Here is a 20,377-nt window from a genome sequence, read left to right as displayed (position 1 = left end):
AAAAAAAAAAGAGGGTTATAAAATCAACATTAAATAAGGTTCCCAGATTTAATAACATAACATAATATGATTCAAAAGATGCACACAAGTTTTACTTTTCTATTTCTTTTTAAGGTGTCTACTTGTCTGGGCTCTTTACAAATCAAATTTTTGGTTACCACTAACTCACACATTATTAAATGACAACACCTTCTTGTGATCTTAATTCACCCTTGTTGACTCATACACACGAGTGCAGGTGGGATTAATATACCCATCATATCTGTTGGTGCTGAAGGCTGCTGTCAGAGGGAGAAGGTCTCTTTTTATGATCATTCCTACAGTGTCTGCGCTAGATGGGCGGCGTGAGGCGATGTCAGCTAAAACAGAAGGCGGTCAAGTTGCTTGGATCCTCTAAAGGCTATTTGCAGATGGTTGTGGAGGTTTATGATGTGTTGAGGTTAGTAGGCGAGATACACCTTAGATATGCTGTTTGTTTAATTTAGATTTTGATGTATTACCTAATGACTTATGTTCATGACTGGGGTGGAAAATTAATTAACATATCTCAAAAACAGAGCTCTTATTTGCAGATTAATGCTTCTGACTTTTCAGAATAAAGGTTATTATACCTTCAGATTTTCCATTCAGAATTAACCTTCATGAAGGAAGTTTGCACAACCTACACCTTAATTGATTTGTACTCTGAACTGCAACACAAAGTCATTAGATTAGCATTATTAACACTTACATGCATGTTAGTTTGTACACTTGTGTGTGTAAATATGCACCTGCATGCATTTGTGTGTTTTGCTGTGTTGGAAAATGGGCTGGTGAGGAGGTGAAGCATGAAAACGACAGTAAACAGTGACCACAATCAGCCATAAAGCTCTGCTCCCATTACGTGGCTGTTTTACCTCTCGGTTTTACTGTGAGAAAAGCAGAGATAAGACCTAGAAGACAAATTGGAGAGCTAATTGATAATAAGGCAGTTTTGAGGAGGAAAAGGCAGTTTTTGTCGGAGAGCAGTGTGGGAGTGGAGGCGTTTAGGGGTCTCCCTGCAGAAGAACTGGGACATGGGAATAGAGACTCGACCTAATGAAGCGTGGCTGCCCCTCGCTGACTTCACTGCCTTGTGACAGAGGGCGAAGAGATTAGAAGGAAGGCTCGGATCAGAACCGTCACCTATTCTCAAACAGTTAGAGGTCGAACCAGGTAGAGGAGAAAATAACTAACATACAAAACACAAAAGAACTGAAAAATATTAGTAAAGTTCCTAAATCTCCTGTTGGAGAATTCATACACACAACCAAACATATGCCCAATTTTACCAGCTAAAAAGAACATTAGAAACTTAAACAGCTAAAAATAATAATCATCCATAAATTGATCTGAATAGAAATATGAAACTGAATCTTTGAAAAATTGCAGGTTTACTTGGTTTAAGGTTGTTGATCTGCTATGCCGACAGATGATGGCAGACCAGGTTACATTCTCCACACCATCTCCCATGATAGACATAGTGTTTAATCTATTCCTTTTTCTCCTGAAATCGTCTCCCTTGTTTTATTCACATTCAAGATGAGTTCATTTTTGTTCCCCAACATGATGCAAAGCCATCCATCCATCAGCCCTCCGTTATCAGCTTCTTCTACTCCTCTGACACTCTGCGATAGAAGTCACATCTAAGTATCTAAAGATAGATGAGGCTCAGCCTGTGTTTTCTTGACTATTCTCCTTATAACAGTAACCACATCTTAAACTGCCAGTCTATCATTCAAACTCATGCTGTACAGTGAATTTTCCTTTAAGCGCTCATTCTTAGACTTCATAAGGAAGGGAACTGCTCCCTATTGATTTTGGATGCAGTAAAGCAAATAAATAAAAAATACCTTGGAGCTACTGATATACAAGCTTTTTTCTCTAATTGTGCCTTACAGGTTACGCCACTCTGCATCGAGCCACATTTCTCAGTAAGAGCAAAATGAAAATGTTACCAGATGAATTCTTTCCATACGGAAACTAACGTTGTACTTTTTAATTCGTAGTTTCATACAAGCATCCATGACATGCTGTCACATGCTCCGATGTTTTGCTACTAAAAAAAAAAAAAAAATCCCTTGCATGTCCCCATTTGTTGTCGCTTTGCAAACGAACTAACCCTGTCATTATACTGTCATCCTTGGAGTATTGCATCATCAGTCTGTCAGCATCAAGCAACCCTGGAATAGAAGGGTTGCACAACGTTGTCATCATAAAACGCTTTCTGGAAGTGGTTCTCTCCACTTCAGTCAACCTGCGCTCTTATTCCGATGGAGACCTGCCCAGGAAATCAGAACCCAGTCTGAGTGTAGCTCTTAGAATAGAACGAGGGGAGAAAATAAGGAAGGGTTGCCTGCTTTACCTCAGCTGTTTGTGGAAATATTTCCTGTTTGGTTTTGGTACCCAGATGTACTTTCCTCATTCAGTTCTGCGGCCCTCAATCCTCTTAGCCTAAATCATGAGAGGAAGCAGGTGACTGTGGGCTTGTGTAGACCTGTGTGCGTGACAGTTGGAGTGTACGAGCAGGAAATGATTGGTTTATAAACAATTCATAACGATCTCTATGTAGTTTCTCTTTTTGATTTTTTTTGTCCCGTTGAGCTTACTTTGTTAGTCCTTGTTTTAATTAAAATAAAATCCAAAATTCCTGATATAACTCTAGAAATGATAACATTCTCAATGCAATATTATCCAATACACATACAATACATTGTTTGGTTGCATGTATGCTATACAGTTAACTATTTGGACTTGTTTTTTAGTGCCTTGAAAATCATCCTAATTAGCACTTTACTGTGCAAACCTCAATAATTTACAATCCTAGTAAAGACGTGTAAAAAGCCTCTAGATAAACAAATCCTTTATTAGAGCAATATTATCTGTAATATTTTGCAGAAAATTAATATTATTGATCGCTTCTGGCAAAGTTATTGACATAAAAAGCTGATAATACTTTGTAAAAAAGAGAAATTGCTAAGTTGTTTATAATATTTCACAATTGTTTGGAGCATACGGGAAAACATAAGGAGCAATGTTTGATCATTCCTTTTAGCTAAATGTCCTGGGATCATTCAGAGTCATCTGTCCATTTTTACTCTCCTTTCCTTAGTTTACAGCACAAGGTTGATTTTCTATCCAGTGGTCTATTTCTGTGTTATCTTTGCCCACATGTTTAAGATTATTAGTATCCAGCTGTTTTAAGGGTTTATGATGCCTTGCAGCCTTTTCTGGAATCTCAGGGCTTTTGGAAAGGGAACCGGCCCCCAGCATCACAGATCCTCTACAAGTGGTCTTTCTCGTAGTCATCCTTCAATTTTTTATGTTTAGATGTAAGACAGAAACAGCTTCATTTCTGGTAAACCTTCCAGAAAACTGGTTGCCATTAAAAAAAAAGTCTTCACACCACTGTTTTAATCTTTTGTTTTGCTCTTATTAACTTTAGTTAAATATGCTTTTTCTTTTCTTTATTCCATTTTAAAGAGTATTTTCCAGAAAATGGCTTCTGAAAATGTAGCCATATTTTCTCACAAACATGTAGGGCTGCTTTGATCTATATATGCTCAAGCTTTCTAAAACCTTTTTTTAAATCTTACTTTTGTCCGTTCACTAATTTTCAGTGCAGGACCTGAGGAATTCAAGGGCAAAGAAGTCCTTGCTGTTGTATATCATGCATTGTATATAATAATTTTTTCCATCTGCATAATTTTTACAGTATTTTACAGTAGAATAATAAATATCTTTTTGGGGGGTAAACAAGTCTAAGTCTGTGGAAGATTTAAAGGAGTTTCTGCATTCTTGCTCATCGACTATCTCCCTGTTTAACTGCATACAGAGCCAATTCCACCATCTTGTGGTCAAACCTGGTCAAACTTCGCTGACATGTTTTAAAGTGCAATCTTAAGTATCAAAAAGTGATTTCTCTCTTCCTCCCTCTTTGTCTCCATCTCCAGGATGCTGGTCCCTCTGCTGGATGATGACACTGGCCTCCTATTGCTCGCTGGCTTTGTAAGCTGTAGAATAATTCCATTGGTTTTGCTTTTATTTATAGATCAAGTTGAAATACTGTTTTATAACACTTTTCTCTTTCCTGTAGGGAGACACTGCAGTTGAGTGCTATGAAGTCTCCGCCTCTGAGCCTTTCTTAACTCAAGGTGATACTTGGGGATTTTTTCTGCATGCTTAAAGATTATTATTTCCTCTTTAAATGTTTGTTCTCTCTCTTTCTTCATTTTCTCTTAGTGAGTCACTGCCTGACTGATGCTTCAACAAGAGGCGTCGCCATGGTACCAAAACTGGCCTTGGATGTCCTGTCCTGTGAAGTCATGCGTGTTCTTCAGCTGACAGACAGCTGCATCGTGCCCATCAGCTACCAAGTCCCCCGCAAGGTACAGAATTACTGCAGAATTAAAACCGGTGAATTTCTCTCGATTTCTTGCTCTGTTTTGAAATGGATGCCCTGTTTGCTTAGAACTCAGGCCATGAATTTCATGATGACCTTTACCCGGATACGGTGGGCACGACTCCAGCCATGTCTGCAGAGGAGTGGTGGCAGGGGGGAAAAAAGCAGGTAATAGAACCTCAATCACAATAGGTGGCTATAGCCTTAAAGCTGCGTAGAAAGCTCTAATGAGGAGCTCTGTTTGTCCTAAGGTGGGAAAAGTTAGCCTGCACCCTGACAAGAAACCCAAACCCTCAGCAAAACAAGCACCAGTTAAGAAGGAGCCACCCAGTGGAGGAAATAAAGAGGTAAAACCTGGATTTTTTAAATTTTTTTTCTAAAGCAGGGAGCACATTTGAAGAATTTAAAACAATCGTCACTGTTCTGTTTTTACAGGATCAGCCTCGTGGCTCCTCCTCCAGTAGTCCAATAAGCACCCCCAGCAGCAGTGCTGCCCCATCCCGCTCTCCTTCCTCTACGTCTGGTCTCTCCTCAGGCTTCCTCCCTAGCCCAAGCCAGAATGTTAAGGCAATCCAAAACCTGATGGGTAAAAAAATGACACCAGATTTCTACCATCCATATTCTTACTTTGAAGATTTTAACTTCTTGGCTTTTTTTTGTTTAGGACCAACATCCAAATTCCGACATATCCAGGGTGCGGTGATGCACCGGGACAAGCACATCACCAACATCCGCAACCTGAATCTAACCACACCAGGAGAGTGTGACGGCTTCTGTGTGAACAGCCAACGTGTTGCGGTGCCACTCGCCATCTCAGGAGGCCAGATTGCTGTTTTTGAGGTAAAGTTTCCATCAAACCTCCATGTATCTGTTCAGAAACAAGAAATTTAAACCGTCTTTACTAGCAAAATCATTAGCCTGTATTGTTATTATGTAGCCATAATGAGATTTTTCTTTGAGATACCAGCTCATAATGCAAATATAATACACAGACATGTTCAAAACACTAAGAACAAGCATCCACAATGTAAAAACAAGCAAACAAGTATACACTGCAAAAACAATGTAGAAATAAGTAAATATTTCTTAAATTGTATGTATTAACCCTCAATTTGAGTAGGTAAATAAGATGATCTGCCAATGGAATAAGTATTTTTAATCTTGAAATGAGATAATTAGATAACATGCTGTTGAAATAAGACAATGCATTGTTTTTTTCTTAATTTAAATGTAAATTGTCTTGTTTCGTTGGCAAAGTATCACTTACTTCCTCAATTCAAGAAAAATGCACCTATTTTAAGAAAAAAATACTTATTTTGATCTACATTTTTTTTTTTGCAGTATATGGAATCAGGCATGTATTTTTGCAAAAAGTCTACGAATTGGGCTGGAAGATTCTTTTATTTTCAGCAGGGATGTTTAGTTCCTGCCTAAAGGGGGAAAATTGCCTTCAAACTGTTCCCTGAATCCTTTGTTTTTGATGCAGTTTCTGGAATCATCTTCCTGTCTGAGGTAGAATCAGCAGGGATCTATGTATTTCTAATCTGTGTCCTTCCTGGTAAATTATTGCTATTTTATGGATGGTTGAAACATGGATGTTAGTGAAAATAATGTAATGCAGTATGCTTAATATAATGTAATAGGGCCAACTGTATACAGTATTGAATGAATCGTTGTGCGGCAACTATTCGGCTCTTTATTATGATCCCTGAGATTTGTTTTTAAAAACTTAATCCTATATATTTACCACAGCATTGAAATTATTGCTTTCTGAATGCAAAACAAATACATTTAGGTTAGTTTGATGAATTTTCCTCTGTCTTATTATCAAGTATCCATGTCTTAGTATTCAGCTCAATTCACTATATTTATATAGTGCCATTTCACAACACGTCATCTCAAGGCACTTTACAATTCAACCAGATCATACAGTCAAATTGATTCAAAGTTTTCTAAGAAAAACCAGTTGATTGCATCGACTCATTGAATTAAAGGCAATCCCTCACACTACCTATAATGTGAGGGATTGCAGGTGATACTAACTATAGTATCATCTCATACAGTGAGAGCTTAACTGTTATTTTTCATCACATACATCTTTAACCAACTTAGTAAACTGTTTGGGCTCTGTTGTCAGCCTTGTGGTACGCCACAATGTCGACATGCAGATCAGAACCTCAGCAGTTTCAGCAGCTGTATTGCAGGTGGTTGAACTACAGTATAGCTTGTATCTTCCTGTAATGTTTTAAGCTGATTTTTTACTTTCCTTCTCCTCCTCAGCGCTCTGGGCCAGGGCGGCAGCCTGACTCGGCTCTACCCACCATCCAAAACTCTGTAAACGTGGCCGACTTGTCTTGGGACCCCTTTGACACACACAGACTGGCAGTGGGTGAGTGACTCCTTAATGCAAATAGAAACCTCATCCTTACAGAATAAAATGTAACTTTCAGATGTTTCATTTGCCCATAGAACCAAGAGTATGTTCTCTGAGTGTATATTTGAATCTTTGCTTCCAGCTGGAGATGATGCTAAAATCCGGCTGTGGCAGGTACCTAAAGGTGGGCTGAAAGACACCCTGACTGAGCCTGAGCTCGTCTTACAAGGTAGGTCATTTTTCATGGTGACACAAGGTCAATCTAAATTTATTTATACACTGCAAAAAAAAAGGATCTAAAGTTGAACAAAGATTTCTAAGTAAAGTGTATTTACCCTTAATTTACCCTAAATACGATTATCTATGAATGGTAAGAGTATTTTTACCCTTGAAATAAGATAATTTGATATTATGCACTTGAGATAAGAGGCTGTAGTTGTCTTTCCTTGTTTATAATGTAAATATTCTCTCTTATCTGCTCAATTCAAGAACAAATGCACTTATTTACTTAGTTTTACTTAGTAAATAAGTTACTAATTTACTTAGATTTCAACTATTTAGGCTTGTAGTGGCTCATTGAATGGGCTGAAGTTAAAAAAAAAAAAGATGAACAGAGGTATAGAGAGGGAGATGTGGATGCTACTGCAGAGATCTTGCTTTCTGACTCCCATTTCTCTGATGTCCTGCAATTTACTAAACATTTTGGATAAAACTGCACAGTCCTACTCACAGTGAATCAGGGAAGATTTATAAATTATTTTCTCAGCTACTCAGTAATAAATATCAAGTAGCAGTGATTTAAAAACATGTCCTTGACTCTTCATGTTGACAGTTGACCCAGGTTGACAGTAACTACAGTATGGCAGATTAATGTAAGGACTTCTTTTACTCCCTCTAGGTCACACTGAGAAGATTTACTCCATCAAGTTTCACCCTCTTGCCAGCGGAGTCTTGGTGTCCTCATCCTACGATCTCACAGTCAGACTGTGGAACCTGGAGAGCGGGGAGCAGGTCAAGGTTCTCACTGGACATCAGGACCAGGTTGGTCGGTGTTTTGACTGAAAATATGGACATGCAGATGTGTTTTTTATAAAGCGGAGGGAAATTTCTCATGGATGGTTTGGTTTATCCTGATGTTCCTGCTTAGGTGTTTGGAATTGCATGGAGCCCTGACGGCAAGCTGCTGGCAACTGTTTGCAAGGATGCGAAAGTTCGCATCTATGACCCCCGCAAATCGACATCACCTGTGCAAGTATGCATTAACATAAATGCTGTATGGCATGATGTTGGCAAACTAAATAAAGATTAGAAATAATAATCTAGCTTGTGTTGTAAAAAAAAACGACACTCTGCAAAAAGAAGAAATCTAAGTAAGTATTTTCTTCTTGGATTGAGCAGGTGAGACACTTTACCAGTGGAATAAGAAATTATTACCGCTATTTAAAATAAGAAAAAACAACTACAGTCTCTTATTTCAAGTGCATAATATCTATCTTATTTTAAGAGTAAAAATAATTGTTCCATTGACAGATCATTTTATTTACCCACTCAAATTAAGGGTAAATATGGTTATTATAAGAAATTTTTGCTCATTTTTAGGTGTTTTTTGCAGTGCAAACTTGACTGGAATTTTGAATATATGTAAATGACCGACAAAGCATGTAGAAATTAATTTTTTACTAATGTATATGACAAATACAAACCTGAAAAATGTGGCCTGTTTTTGTCTTAAGCTCCTTTAACTCTGATCCCAACAATAAATTCCACTTCCATGTTCTTTTAAGGCTGTTGAGGATTGTTAGAGAACCTCAGTGAACAAACAGCACAAATAAATAAAAGACAGTTCAGGGACAACATGTTTTAAAAGCAGAGTTACAGCCTTTAAAGGTATAGTTAAGCACTTTCTTTTTCCGAGTGGATCATCAAAATAAGTGGTCCTAATAGTCAATTATTCTGGTGATATGTTTACATAAGGTCGTCCTATGTGCTCGTTCCCATTTTCACTTACTGACATAGTGGGAAAATTGCAGATCTTCTTTTGGAAATTAAGCTTTTATAAGTGATGCAAACAGTAACTTTAAACAGAGTGTGCACGAGGAGAAATGGGCTTTTGCATGCTCTTGCACGCGTTTAATAGGCATTCCCTCTTGGGGCATTTTTTTTTAAGTGGAGAAGGCGGGTCTTTTCAAAAATCCGCAACAATCCTCCACTATACCTTTAATGTCTCACAGAGGACTGCTTTATAAAAGTGGTGAGATTAAAACTTAGCAGCAAACTTTCAAGATGGTAGTCGTCTATGAAAATTAGCAAGCCAGGCAATGAGGAGAAAGAAGAAACTCTGGAGGAGCTGCAGAAATCAAATACTCAGGTGAGAGAATATGTAGGCAGGACAATGGTCTTCATTAAAAAAAAAGCAAAGAGAAATCCAGATTTAGAAGAAGGTCATAAGAAGTGCCAAATGATGTAAAGGACACCTTTAGCCACAGATTTGTGGATTATCATACCATCTGAACACGGTGGAGACAGCATCATGCTGTGGGATGCTTTTCCATAATCGATGGAAAGTCATAGTCGTAGAAAAATCACTAAACAGGCTCAAATTGGAAGGCAGCCGCTCCATTTTTAGAAGATGTTTCGACAGTGCAGATTTTTTTAAGCAGCATGGAGGTCAATCCTGAGCACATTCCAGGTCAGATGCAAATCAAGTCGCCTAAGTTAGAATGAACTTAAGAAGACGCGTAAAAAAAAAAAAAAACTGAATGAAATTACGGTTGCATTCCAGTTTAAGCCTGTTTTGTGGTTATCATGAACCGGATGACTGGGAATTTACTCAGGCATCCTAGAAGAAAACCTGTTGGAGGATCTTCTTCCTGCAGAACGGAAGCCCAGAACATGGAGCCAGAATTACAATGCAGCTGTTTATGTAGATAAAAGGAAGTTCATGCTTTTAATGAGCTCATTTACTTCCATCCATTTCATTCAGTTACTTTATTATTTTACATGCACATTAATGTTGAATCCAGTTAGTAATGGTGAAGTAAAACTTAAAAACTCCCGTTCCTATCTGAGAAAATAATAGGCATGTCTTCGGGTGTGTAAAGCTGGTAGGGACAAACTTGCTGTATAATTGCAGTGAATGCCAATTCTATAATTCAAATACCTTCATGTCTACACTTGTATTCATTTTTATTTTTGTTTCTATATAAAAAAAAAACTGTTTGCAATCTCTTTCTTCTACAGACGTATGCTTTGCACTGTTTGATCTATCAAATCAACTCATGAACCAATGTTTGTGGTTGAACAGTGATAATATTACAAGATACTTGAACCCAGCACAGTTAACTAGTGTTTCAAAATACATTTTGTGTAATTTTCCCAAAATGTGAGACATTATTGTTTGAACTGTGAGACAGAAATCAGTGATTGAAAAGCTGCTTTTGTAGATATTTGGTTTACTTTGTTTTTTTCCCAGGAAGGACCGGGTCCGGAGGGCCACAGAGGGGCTCGTGTGGTCTGGGTGCTGGATGGAAAGTACCTGCTGGTGTCAGGATTTGACAGGTACTAACAGCTAAAGCTCTGTGCTTTTCCTCACACTGTGCATCATGGCTGTTTCATTAATTGTAAATTATGACCCTCCCATGTCATTTCGGTATTTAACCCCCCTTTCTTGTGTTTTTTTAGTCGCAGTGAAAGAGAACTTTACCTGTTCTCTGCTGACTCCCTGTCCTCTGGGCCTGTTGCCAGTACTGCTCTGAATGTGTCCCCCTCCACACTCATCCCTTTTTACGACCCTGACACCAGCGTCGTGATTCTCACTGGAAAAGTGAGTAAAATAAGAGATAAATTGGTGCAAAAGGCTGCAGGGTAAATCACGGCTAAAGTCTGGGGGTTTTTTTGCCCTTCTTTAGGGAGACACCAGAGTCTACATCTATGAGGTGGTCCCAGAAGATCCATATTTTATTGAATGCAGCAGTTTTAACTCTCCTGAGCCTCATAAGGTAACAAGCTTCCTTGTTTTGACCTATTAATAAGTGAATCAGTCTAAGAGGAGGAGATTAATGCGGTGCTCTGTTTGCAGGGACTGGCCTTTTTACCTAAAACCGAGTGCAACGTGCGAGATGTAGAAATAGCTGTGGGAATGATGCTCACCAAGACCACAGTGGAGCCTGTAGTCTTCAGAGTGCCCCGTGTTAAAGTGAGTCTGCAGCACCCCCTCGTGGACATTTGGAGTAATGCCCCCCCCCCCTCCCCCCTTATTTTTTCAATGAGCATCATTTATTTCCTTTTTGTCTTTCCAGAAAGAGTTCTTCCAGGATGACGTGTTCCCAGACACGGCAGTGTGGTGGGAGCCTGCACTCACCGCCGCTGCCTGGCTCTCCGGCTCCAACGGCCAGCATAAAAAGCTCAGCCTGAAGCCAAAAGACATGACGCCAGGTGCAGACGCAGACACAACACAGCTCGTCACAATCCTTTCTTTACACCGGCATGTCGGTTCTGGACATGTCCTGTTACGTTTGGTTGCTTCATGCAGGGCTGTGTTTTTATTTTAGTGAGCGAGGCCCCCAAAGAGGCTCCAGTGAGAAAATACCTCCCCTCTTCTGTTTACTTGGAGGAAAAAACAGATGAACAGAAAAAAGATGAGGTGAAACTCTGCATGTTTTTTATCTGCTTAGTTTGTCTTCAATCTGATAGCATGGACCTGCAGTATCTGAAAAAGCATGCCTGTGTCTCCCTGCAAACTAAACACTTAGTGTGTCTTTATGGTCTAGCTCCTGAGTGCCATGGTGGCTAAGCTGGGTAATATGGACGACCCGCTGCCCCAAGAGTCCTTTGAAGGTGTGGATGAAGAGGAGTGGGTGAGTAAATGGGGCAAAAAGAGCATCTCGTCATTTTTTTGTTATTTTTTTTTAAAGAAAGGCAGATCATTTATTGCAGTTTTTTTCTTAACTTGATCTCATTTTTGTCTCCCTGTGATTCAGGACGATTAAGCGGAATATCATCGTCTGATCTTTGCTTAAAGTCACAGTGTCAACGGCAGAGAGGAGAGAACAGCTCAAGATTTTATGTTGCCATTCATGTTTAAGCGCATCACCCAAACACCTTCTGAGCAGAACAAACACTGCAGCCTACGAATAAAAGAAAATTTACATTACAACTGAACTTAAAAAAAAAAACTTCTAAAAACCCCTCTGGGATAAATTCATCATTGAGTTTGAACTTAAATATTTTATCTTTTTCTGTTTAAAGACAAGGCAAACTTGGTGCTGGTGTATAAAAATGCTTTATAATGAATACATCTTGTTTTTTAGGAGCTTAAAATCAAACAGAACATTTTAGAAAATCCAACCCTTCTAGTTATTATGTTTCTTCTCTCTCAAATAGGATGGATGATCTGATCCAAGCTGAGGTTATGACGTCACCAACCTCTGTCAATCTCAAGTCGTACTAATGAGAAGTAATTTTATTCTGAACTCTACCCAGTAGACCTGAGTCCGCAGTCTGTAGTACTGCCAAAGCCACACTCTAACAGAAATGTTTTTTAAACCATGCCTACCTGGTAGACCAATACGATGCTGCACACCTACAACATATCAGCCAGGTGATTGGCTGTGATGCCCACCATAACAAATATGAACATGTGGTTCGCTAAACTCTTATGGTTGATGATTCTTTAATAGGAACTGTATTGTTTACTCAATTGGAACTAAGAATGATTTGGAATAAAATGAGTGAAAAATGACTCATTTTAAGAGCAGTGGAGGATCTATAATTCAGTAATAATAATTCACTGGGCCTTTTTCTCTTCCAAAAGCCTTGGAAACCTTATTAGAACTCATTGCATTATAATCTCTTTCAAATAATAGGATACTTTAAATAAAAGTATGGCTGCAGAATAGTGATTTAAACACATGGCTCAATGAGCACTGAAAAAGCTTAGCAGCTATGATTTAAAACGTCTATGTGAAACCTAAACTATATATGCTGCAAGCTTAGAAAATGCTACAAGAGAAGAAGTACTCTGGATCTGAACACAGAGGTCACAATAACTGGTGCTCCAATCACTAAAAAAATATATATATTTTCCATTCTGTTAGTTTTATGCTGCTGCAACTAAATTTGTATTTATTTACAACATTTTTCCACATCTTTACCAGGGGTGCCAAGAAACATGTCCATATTTGAAAATCATTATTCTGATTTGAGGAAATTATTAAATAATCGAAGCATAATCACACAAAGAAATAAATCGGAAGCATCTCAAGAATTAAATTTTCAAAGCAAACTGAATAAAAACTTCAGCCGCTCACAGCAGACCCACCTCTGATGCATGCGTCATAACATCTAGTTAATTCTATAACAGCTTGTTATAAAAATATGAAAACAAGGCCTTTTTTTGTATTTTGATTGCAAACACACAGTATTCCAATACCATTAAATCTGTTTAGCCTGAATGTTTTTATCAAAGAGGGACCACTGCTTTGCTTTATAATGGACTGTTAATATAGCACAAATTAAGACTGATTACCTTCTAGTCCGATGATGCAAACATGTTCAAGCCTCCTATACCACCTTCAGCTTCAGGAAATGACAGCATCGCCATGGTGCTTTTCCTCAGTAAATCTCTTATATTAGTAATAACGGGTTTCATTCCTTTTAAATCCAACATATAAATCCAATTCTAACATGGTAGGTGTTATGTTTTAGAATATTTAGCTTTTTATTAACTATTTTGCCATTAAGGGATGTGGGTAAGACAAGAACAATGATCTTTATATTCCAATTAGGCTTCTTATGCTTTTACTTAACTTTTCCCTTTTATTTGCTGGTTTTCTAATGTTTTTAACTTTGATCCATGTCCATGTGTATATTCTTGGGGAATATTTGTCTTTTAATGGGATATTTGTAACGAATCAGGGTTTTTAGTTAGACAAACAGCTCAGTGTTAGTAAGTTTGAGTGAAGCCAACATTGTGTAGTCGTCACTCAGGGCAGAGTAGAAACTGTTGAAAATAATTGTTTACATCCTAAGGACGACTTTCTGGAATTAGTGATGCATTTTCTTGCCTGTCGCATTAAACACATGTACGGTGGATGTCCCTGGAAGTATGTAATTGTGATTTTTAAAGATCTGTTTTATGCTATCATTTGATTAACTCGCCTTTGGATTTGTTTTTTATGGCAAGTAAAACATTGTGGTTTTCTTTCTATAGTAATGGTTTGTGAACTTTTTCAAGACTGTCTTGTAATAAACACCATATAAACTGATCACCTGTGTATTTAACTAATTATAGTGAGCAATGCTGCTGTATTTATGGCAGTCATGTAAATGTTTATGTTGGACAATATTTTTTTATTGAGTTTAGTATATAGTAATTATATATTTGGAGCTTAACTATTTTAGAAGTTACTTATTATTATTATTTAGAAGTACTTTTTATTTGTTTAACCAAAAGAGTTGGGTAGCACTGCCTTTCAAGACATAAAAAAGCAAAACATATATAAATAAAATAAAAAAATCGTGGAAGAACCAAGTGGACTCATGAAAAAGTGCTACCATGAAAAAAAATCTAGACAGTTTTTTTTTTTTTATTGGAGGATAAAGACACATTGACAGCATGGAAGAGGATTAGGGCCACTGGAAAAATAGGAAAAAAACGTCTTGAAAACTGATTTTCAAATATTATTTCATTATAATATGAGAAAAAGTCAGAATTCTGAGATTAAAGTCAGAATTGTGAGAAAAAGTCAGAATTGTGAGATCAAAGTCATAATTCTGACTTTTTCCTCATAATGAAATAACATTTTAAAATCAGTTAACTTTTTTTTTCAGTGGCCCTAATCCTCTTCCGTACTGTCACATGTGTCTTTATCCTCCAATTAAAAAAACAACTGGCATGATAAGTAGGTAAGTAGTACCAGAAGAAGAGACCAGACACTAAGATATAACATTCTCTAGAGCGCAATGGAACTGACATACGGAAGATGATTAAGGGGAATGAATAAAATATATAAAAAAGTTGACGGATTTTTTATTTTATTTTATTTCAGTTTAATGTGGGAAAAAAGTCGGAATATAACTTTAGACTCAGAATTCTGACTTTTTTCTCAGAATTTTGGATTATATATTTTTTTTTTTCTTCTCCCAGCTGGAATCTTGAAAGTCACGTGACTAGGACGTAAAACAATAGAAAGCATATAGGCAGAAGAAACGTAACAGTACCACAAAAAAATGGCCATTAATGTACTGTACCTCCACTACGTTTTGCAGTGTGGACCAACGTAGTGGGGGTACATTTTCCCATGAGACTGGGTTGCTCTAGAATCAAACAGCAAAGCTGCACTAACCTTCCCCGCCAGCAGGGGGCGGTGTTTAAAATTCCACCACCTGCAGCTGAACCGTCTCGAATGTTGCGATTCCGAGCTTCCTTGAACTATGCCCCGGTAACCTTCAGTGTCCATGTGTGAAACCGGGAGTCGGCATTTCGGCTGTGGAAGGAGTTCATTACTGTAAAAATGGTAAGATGATGCTATTACATTAGAGTGTAGTGTGTTTATCTACGGCGTTAAGAACGTTTTGATAAAATTATATGGGTTTTTAGTGCTAGAATGTCTGTAATTGACTTTACATAACATAACGCCTGCTGTCAAAGAGCTTCTGAGGTTGATGTGTTGACTTCAGTCTCTTAGCATTGTCAGTTACTATGTTTATTTTATCATCTTTCAGGCTAAATACCTCGCTCAGATCGTAGTGATGGGTGTTCAGGTGGTAGGACGAGCTTTCGCCCGGGCGTTACAGCAGGAATATGCAGGTATGTTATTTTGATCGCAGTCCAATGTCTGCGATCTGACTGTTATTTAAACTCTTTAAACACTCATTGGTGACAGCTGTGGTCAAAACTTAAGAGAATGGAGAGAAAAAAAAAAACCTTAACTTGCGGGTTTGAGAGATTTTATTTCTTTTTTTTTTTTTAATACACTGTGTGCAGAATTATTAGGCAAGTTGTATTTTTGAGGATTATTTTTATTATTCGACCACAATTGTGTTCTCAATCAACCCAAAAGACTACTTAATATCAAAGTTTCATATTTTTGGAAGTTTAAGTTTTGGGGTTTTTTGTTTTTTTTTAGATTTGGCCATATTATGAGGATAATCTGTGAGTACAGGTAAATATTGTGCAGAATTAGGCAACGTCATAAAAAACAAATATATACCCATCTCACTTGTTTATTTTCACCAGGTAAAACCAATATGACAAGTCAAAATTCAGAAATAAACATTTGCAACATTCAAAAACAAATCAGTCACCAATATGGCCTTTCTTCACCATGACGCTCAAAATCCATCCATCCATAGATTCTGTCAGTGTCTTGATCTGTTTGAGATCCACATTGCGTGCAGCAGCCACCACAGCCTCCCAGACACTGTTCAGAGAGGTTCACTGTTTTCCCTCTCTGTAGATCTCACATTTCATGAAGGACCACAGGTTCTCCATGGGATTCAGATCAGGTGAACAAGGGGGCCATGTCACTACTTAGACGTTTTCTGGCCAGCCAGGCTGTGGTGTATTTTGATGCGTGTGACGGAGCATTGTCTTGCATGAATATCATGTTTTTCTTGAATGATGGCGACTTCTTCTTGTACCACTGTTTGAAGAAGGTGTCTTCCAGAAACTGGCAGTAGGTCTGGGAGTTGATCTTTACTCCATCATCAACCCAAAAATGTCCCATAAGCTCATCTTTGATGATACCAGCCCATACCAGTACCCCACCTCCACCTTGCTGGCGTGTGATTTGATAAGGAACTTGCTGCCCTTTACTGATCCAGCCTGGTGTCCATCCATCTGGCCCATCATTTCATCAAACCCAAACACCTTGGAGAAATCAGTCTTCAGATATTTCTTAGCCCAATCTTGACGTTTTGTCTTGTGTGTCTTGTTCAAAAGTGGCCTTTTCTCGGCTTTCCTTACCATGGCCAGGTCCCTGAGTATTGAGCACCTTGTGCTTCTCGGTACTCCAGACATGTTGCAGCTCTGAAAAATGGCACAACTGGCGGCTAATGGCTTCCTGGTAGCCTCATGCTTGATCCTTCTCAATTCATGGGGAGTTATTTTGCTTCTTCTTTTTTCAACACGCTTCTTGCGCTACTGTTGGCTATTTGCCATGAAATGCTTGATTGTGCGATGATCCAGCATCAAAAGCTTGGTCATTTCCAAACTGCTGCCCCCTCTGAAAGACATCTGACAATTATGACTTTTCAGAGTCTGTCAAATCTCTTTTCTGACCCTTTTTGTCAAAGGAAAGGCAGTTGCCTAATAATTAAGCACACCTTATATAGGGTGTTGATGTCATTAGGCCACGCCCTTTCTCATTACAGAGGTGCACACCTCCTGATTTACTTAATTGGTAGTTGACTTTCAAGCCTGTACAGCTTGGAGTAGGACAACATGTATGAAAAGGATGATGTGGTTGAAATACTCATTTGCCTAATAATTCTGCACACAGTGTACATTAATTATATGCAGTGACTTTATTAATAATTAAAGATGCATATTAATATTTCTGGGATAAAAAAATTATTTGACATCAGATCAGTAACCAGTAAGTCATTTTCATTGTGTGTGCAGAACATCTGGCTGCTACCATTCCTGAACAAGCTCTGTAGTGGTGGCTACCCTCTATGCTATGAGCCAATTCTCATTGTTTGGTTCGTCGTCTTATTACAAAAGACTGTGTTATGATCATGGAGGCAACAGTCAATTTAGAGCTTTTATTTCTGACATAACTTCTAAATTATCTTTTGCTAAAGCAGATCGGAGCAGCTTTGGCATTGCTGCAGAGAAAAAAACTGATCCATCTGTCTGAATGCTTCCATTTGATCTTTTCATACCACGGCCCACTGGTATATATTGGACAGGCTGTATATATTTCTACAGACCTGGGTGTCCTACAGAATGTAGAGGGGTTTGTTGGTTTCTCTACTAAAGTTGTTTCATTGACAACCCAAACTTGGAGAGGCACAAAACTACAGATGGATAGGTGGAAAGTGTAGATTAAAATAATCTACCCCAGATTAACCAGCCTAAGGATAATATTTTTATGTTTGGTCTTGTTAAAGATGGTATTAACGGCAAAAGCATGAAAATACTCTCCTTTTTTCTTGTATTTTCCATCCATTGCAAACTGTGACTTATAGAACATTTTTGAGTTCATGTTTGACCAGATTTTAAAATAAAATGGATCAAAGGTAGTACAAACACGCTGCCACAAACATCACTACAAGATGGATCTCTGTTGTATTTTCTGCCTTCAGCGAGTCAAGCAGCAGCCCGGGCCAGAGGCCGAACGGGGCAGCAGTCAGCCGCAGCGTCCAGCATCTCTGGGATGAGTCTACAGGAGGCTCAACAAATCCTCAACCTCTCCACACTTAGTCCTGAAGAGATACAGAAGGTATAAACACTGCTTTGTTATTCTGAAATATATGCAAATGTTTTTAAATATTCCGCTGTTTCAGCTTTTTTTATTAAAGGACTTGGATCCAGCCTTTCTGAGTCTAATTTCGGGGATTTTAGGGTGCTGAAAGAATGTGTGGTTTAACTGGATTATCAGGGTCGGCTGTAGATTTGTTCCAGAGGGTGCTAACACTTCAGCTCTTTAAATGATGAAATCTAGCTGAGATCTCTGAAATTATCAGCAAAAAAACTTGAAAATTGGTTCAAATTAGTTTGATTATATCTAACCAGTGTCAGAATAGGTGGCATTTTAAATGTGCATTTTTTTTTATTTTTAAATGAAAGACACTTATACTGAATTGTTTCTCTCTTACAGAACTACGAACATCTTTTTAAAGTCAATGAAAAGTCAGTAGGAGGTTCATTTTACCTCCAATCCAAAGTGAGTATTCAGTTTTCACATAAGGCAGGGAGACGTGATGTGTTATGTCTTTAGTGTCACTTCCTGTTAGGTTGAAAAAAATATTGATAGCATTAATACTCAAATGCTTTATCAGGATGCAATACTAATATGGCATATTACAGATATTAAAGACAAGGGATGTTTGCATTTTTTGCTATTGGTAATTTAACAGTTCTGGATTATTTACATGTAAAAGAATAATACCTCAGACCACATTAAAATGTTGTCAGTTTTATTTATTTATTTATGTATTTTTTTATTTTGCCTGTATTTTCATCTGGGATTCTGATGAGAAAAAAACAAAACATATTTTTTATTTCAATACAAATATTATTTGTCATTTTTCTATCCTCGTGCTGTGGAGTATCCATCTTCGTCCGTCCCATCTATCTTTACCTCTAAGTTGTCCCTTTCTTCTTTTTCATTGCATCCTTCCTTTTCTTGCCGTTTTTTTTATTGTATTTGTCATTTTTTGCATCTTTTTCTTTCTGTTTCCTGTCTAGTATCTTCTTTTCTTCGTTGTTTCTTTTCCTCTAACTTGGACCCTTTTTCGATTTATTGCATTTCGTTTTCAACCAGATGTTGTGTACAAATATGCACATTGTGTTCCTAAAAAACTTCTTTTTGCAAAATACAGTACTTTCACTCAAACTTAGAAAATTTGAGTCACACCTCTCTGTTGTCTAAGTTATTCTGATTATTTGCTGTTGCAGTTTTAGCTGCCAATCATTCCTGTGCTGTTATCTTTTTATTCCAGGTGGTGCGAGCAAAAGAACGTCTGGATGAGGAGCTCAATATTCAGAATCAAGAAAAAAACCAGCAGTCGCAGCAAAATCCAGAAACATAAAGGATAAATGTATACTTCACTTTCCTCCCCCTCCCCATATCCCCTGTAAATTATAACCCAATAAAGCCTTTTCTTTAGCCTGGGGTCCGTAGCAATGAATTTCCACTATACAAGTTGCACTTATTATGTGTATATACATCAATCCCCCGTTGTTTTTTACTGTGGCTTTGGAAGTCTTGAGTAAATCTGCCTCTTGTTCCGTGTAAATGGCTGTAATATTAATGTTAATGTGAAAAAAAATAATACGAGCACACTTATCAAATACAACTTTATTAAACATTTTTTGTTTTCATTGACATTATTATCAATATCGTAATAAAATTCCTCTAAAACAGGAGAACACCGCTATGTTGTACCAATTGGAGACTTTTACAACTCTTAAAATTCTGCATGTTCGACCACAGAACATGGTGCCAGGAAAATATATATTTTCATATAACTTTTTATTCTCTATATTTACCTGTAATAAAAAGGCACTTGGAAAAAATTAAAATACTGACATAATACCTCACAAATGTGCAAAAACGTAAGTTGAACAGGCCTCCTGTGGCCTTGGTCATATCATTAACCCTTTGTGCAACACCGTGGCACTTCCAACAAAGTAAGCCTCTGACAAGGGTCATTTCTGTCATCCTGGATCTCAGATTTTTGTGACATCTCTAGGAGCCCGTACCACTTTTATAACTAGATAACAATAAATCTGAGTCTAATTTGAGAGACTATAGCGACTGGTTCCCAAAACAACACAAAGACAGCTTAAAACAATGGAAAATAATGTGACAGCATCCCCAAATGTATACACCATAAAATAAGGGGAAAGTGCA

General features: G+C 37.8%; 1 protein-coding gene across 2 annotated transcripts; it reads left to right on the top strand.

Moving 5' to 3' along the window:
- The first annotated feature begins 3,957 nt into the window (after positions 1-3,957).
- Positions 3,958-19,677, top strand: LOC107095221 (mitochondrial import inner membrane translocase subunit TIM16-like). 2 transcript variants are annotated; one of them, XM_015391221.1, is made up of 22 exons: positions 3,958-4,026; positions 4,115-4,172; positions 4,261-4,406; positions 4,490-4,588; positions 4,672-4,767; positions 4,856-5,006; positions 5,085-5,260; positions 6,701-6,809; positions 6,937-7,023; positions 7,693-7,835; positions 7,942-8,046; positions 10,267-10,352; positions 10,476-10,617; positions 10,703-10,792; positions 10,873-10,989; positions 11,093-11,228; positions 11,345-11,436; positions 11,564-11,650; positions 15,519-15,603; positions 18,105-18,241; positions 18,620-18,685; positions 19,464-19,676. In XM_015391221.1, exons 1-22 carry the CDS (start codon positions 3,973-3,975, stop codon positions 19,551-19,553), a joined length of 2,352 nt encoding a protein of 783 aa, XP_015246707.1. In that variant the 5' UTR covers positions 3,958-3,972; the 3' UTR covers positions 19,554-19,676. The 2 variants fall into 2 exon arrangements, with proteins under 2 accessions (XP_015246707.1, XP_015246706.1); XM_015391220.1 differs by lacking the exons at positions 3,958-4,026; positions 4,115-4,172; positions 4,261-4,406; ... (13 more) ...; positions 11,345-11,436; positions 11,564-11,650 and adding an exon at positions 15,216-15,310 and having other exon boundaries at positions 19,464-19,677.
- Positions 19,678-20,377: the final 700 nt, after the last annotated feature.

This window comes from Cyprinodon variegatus, unplaced genomic scaffold (assembly GCF_000732505.1).
Source record: "Cyprinodon variegatus isolate N-32 unplaced genomic scaffold, C_variegatus-1.0 Scaffold529, whole genome shotgun sequence".
In the NCBI taxonomy this organism is placed as follows: domain Eukaryota; kingdom Metazoa; phylum Chordata; class Actinopteri; order Cyprinodontiformes; family Cyprinodontidae; genus Cyprinodon; species Cyprinodon variegatus.
Note: the sequence above shows the minus strand (reverse complement) of the source record. Positions and strands in the feature narration are given on the sequence as shown.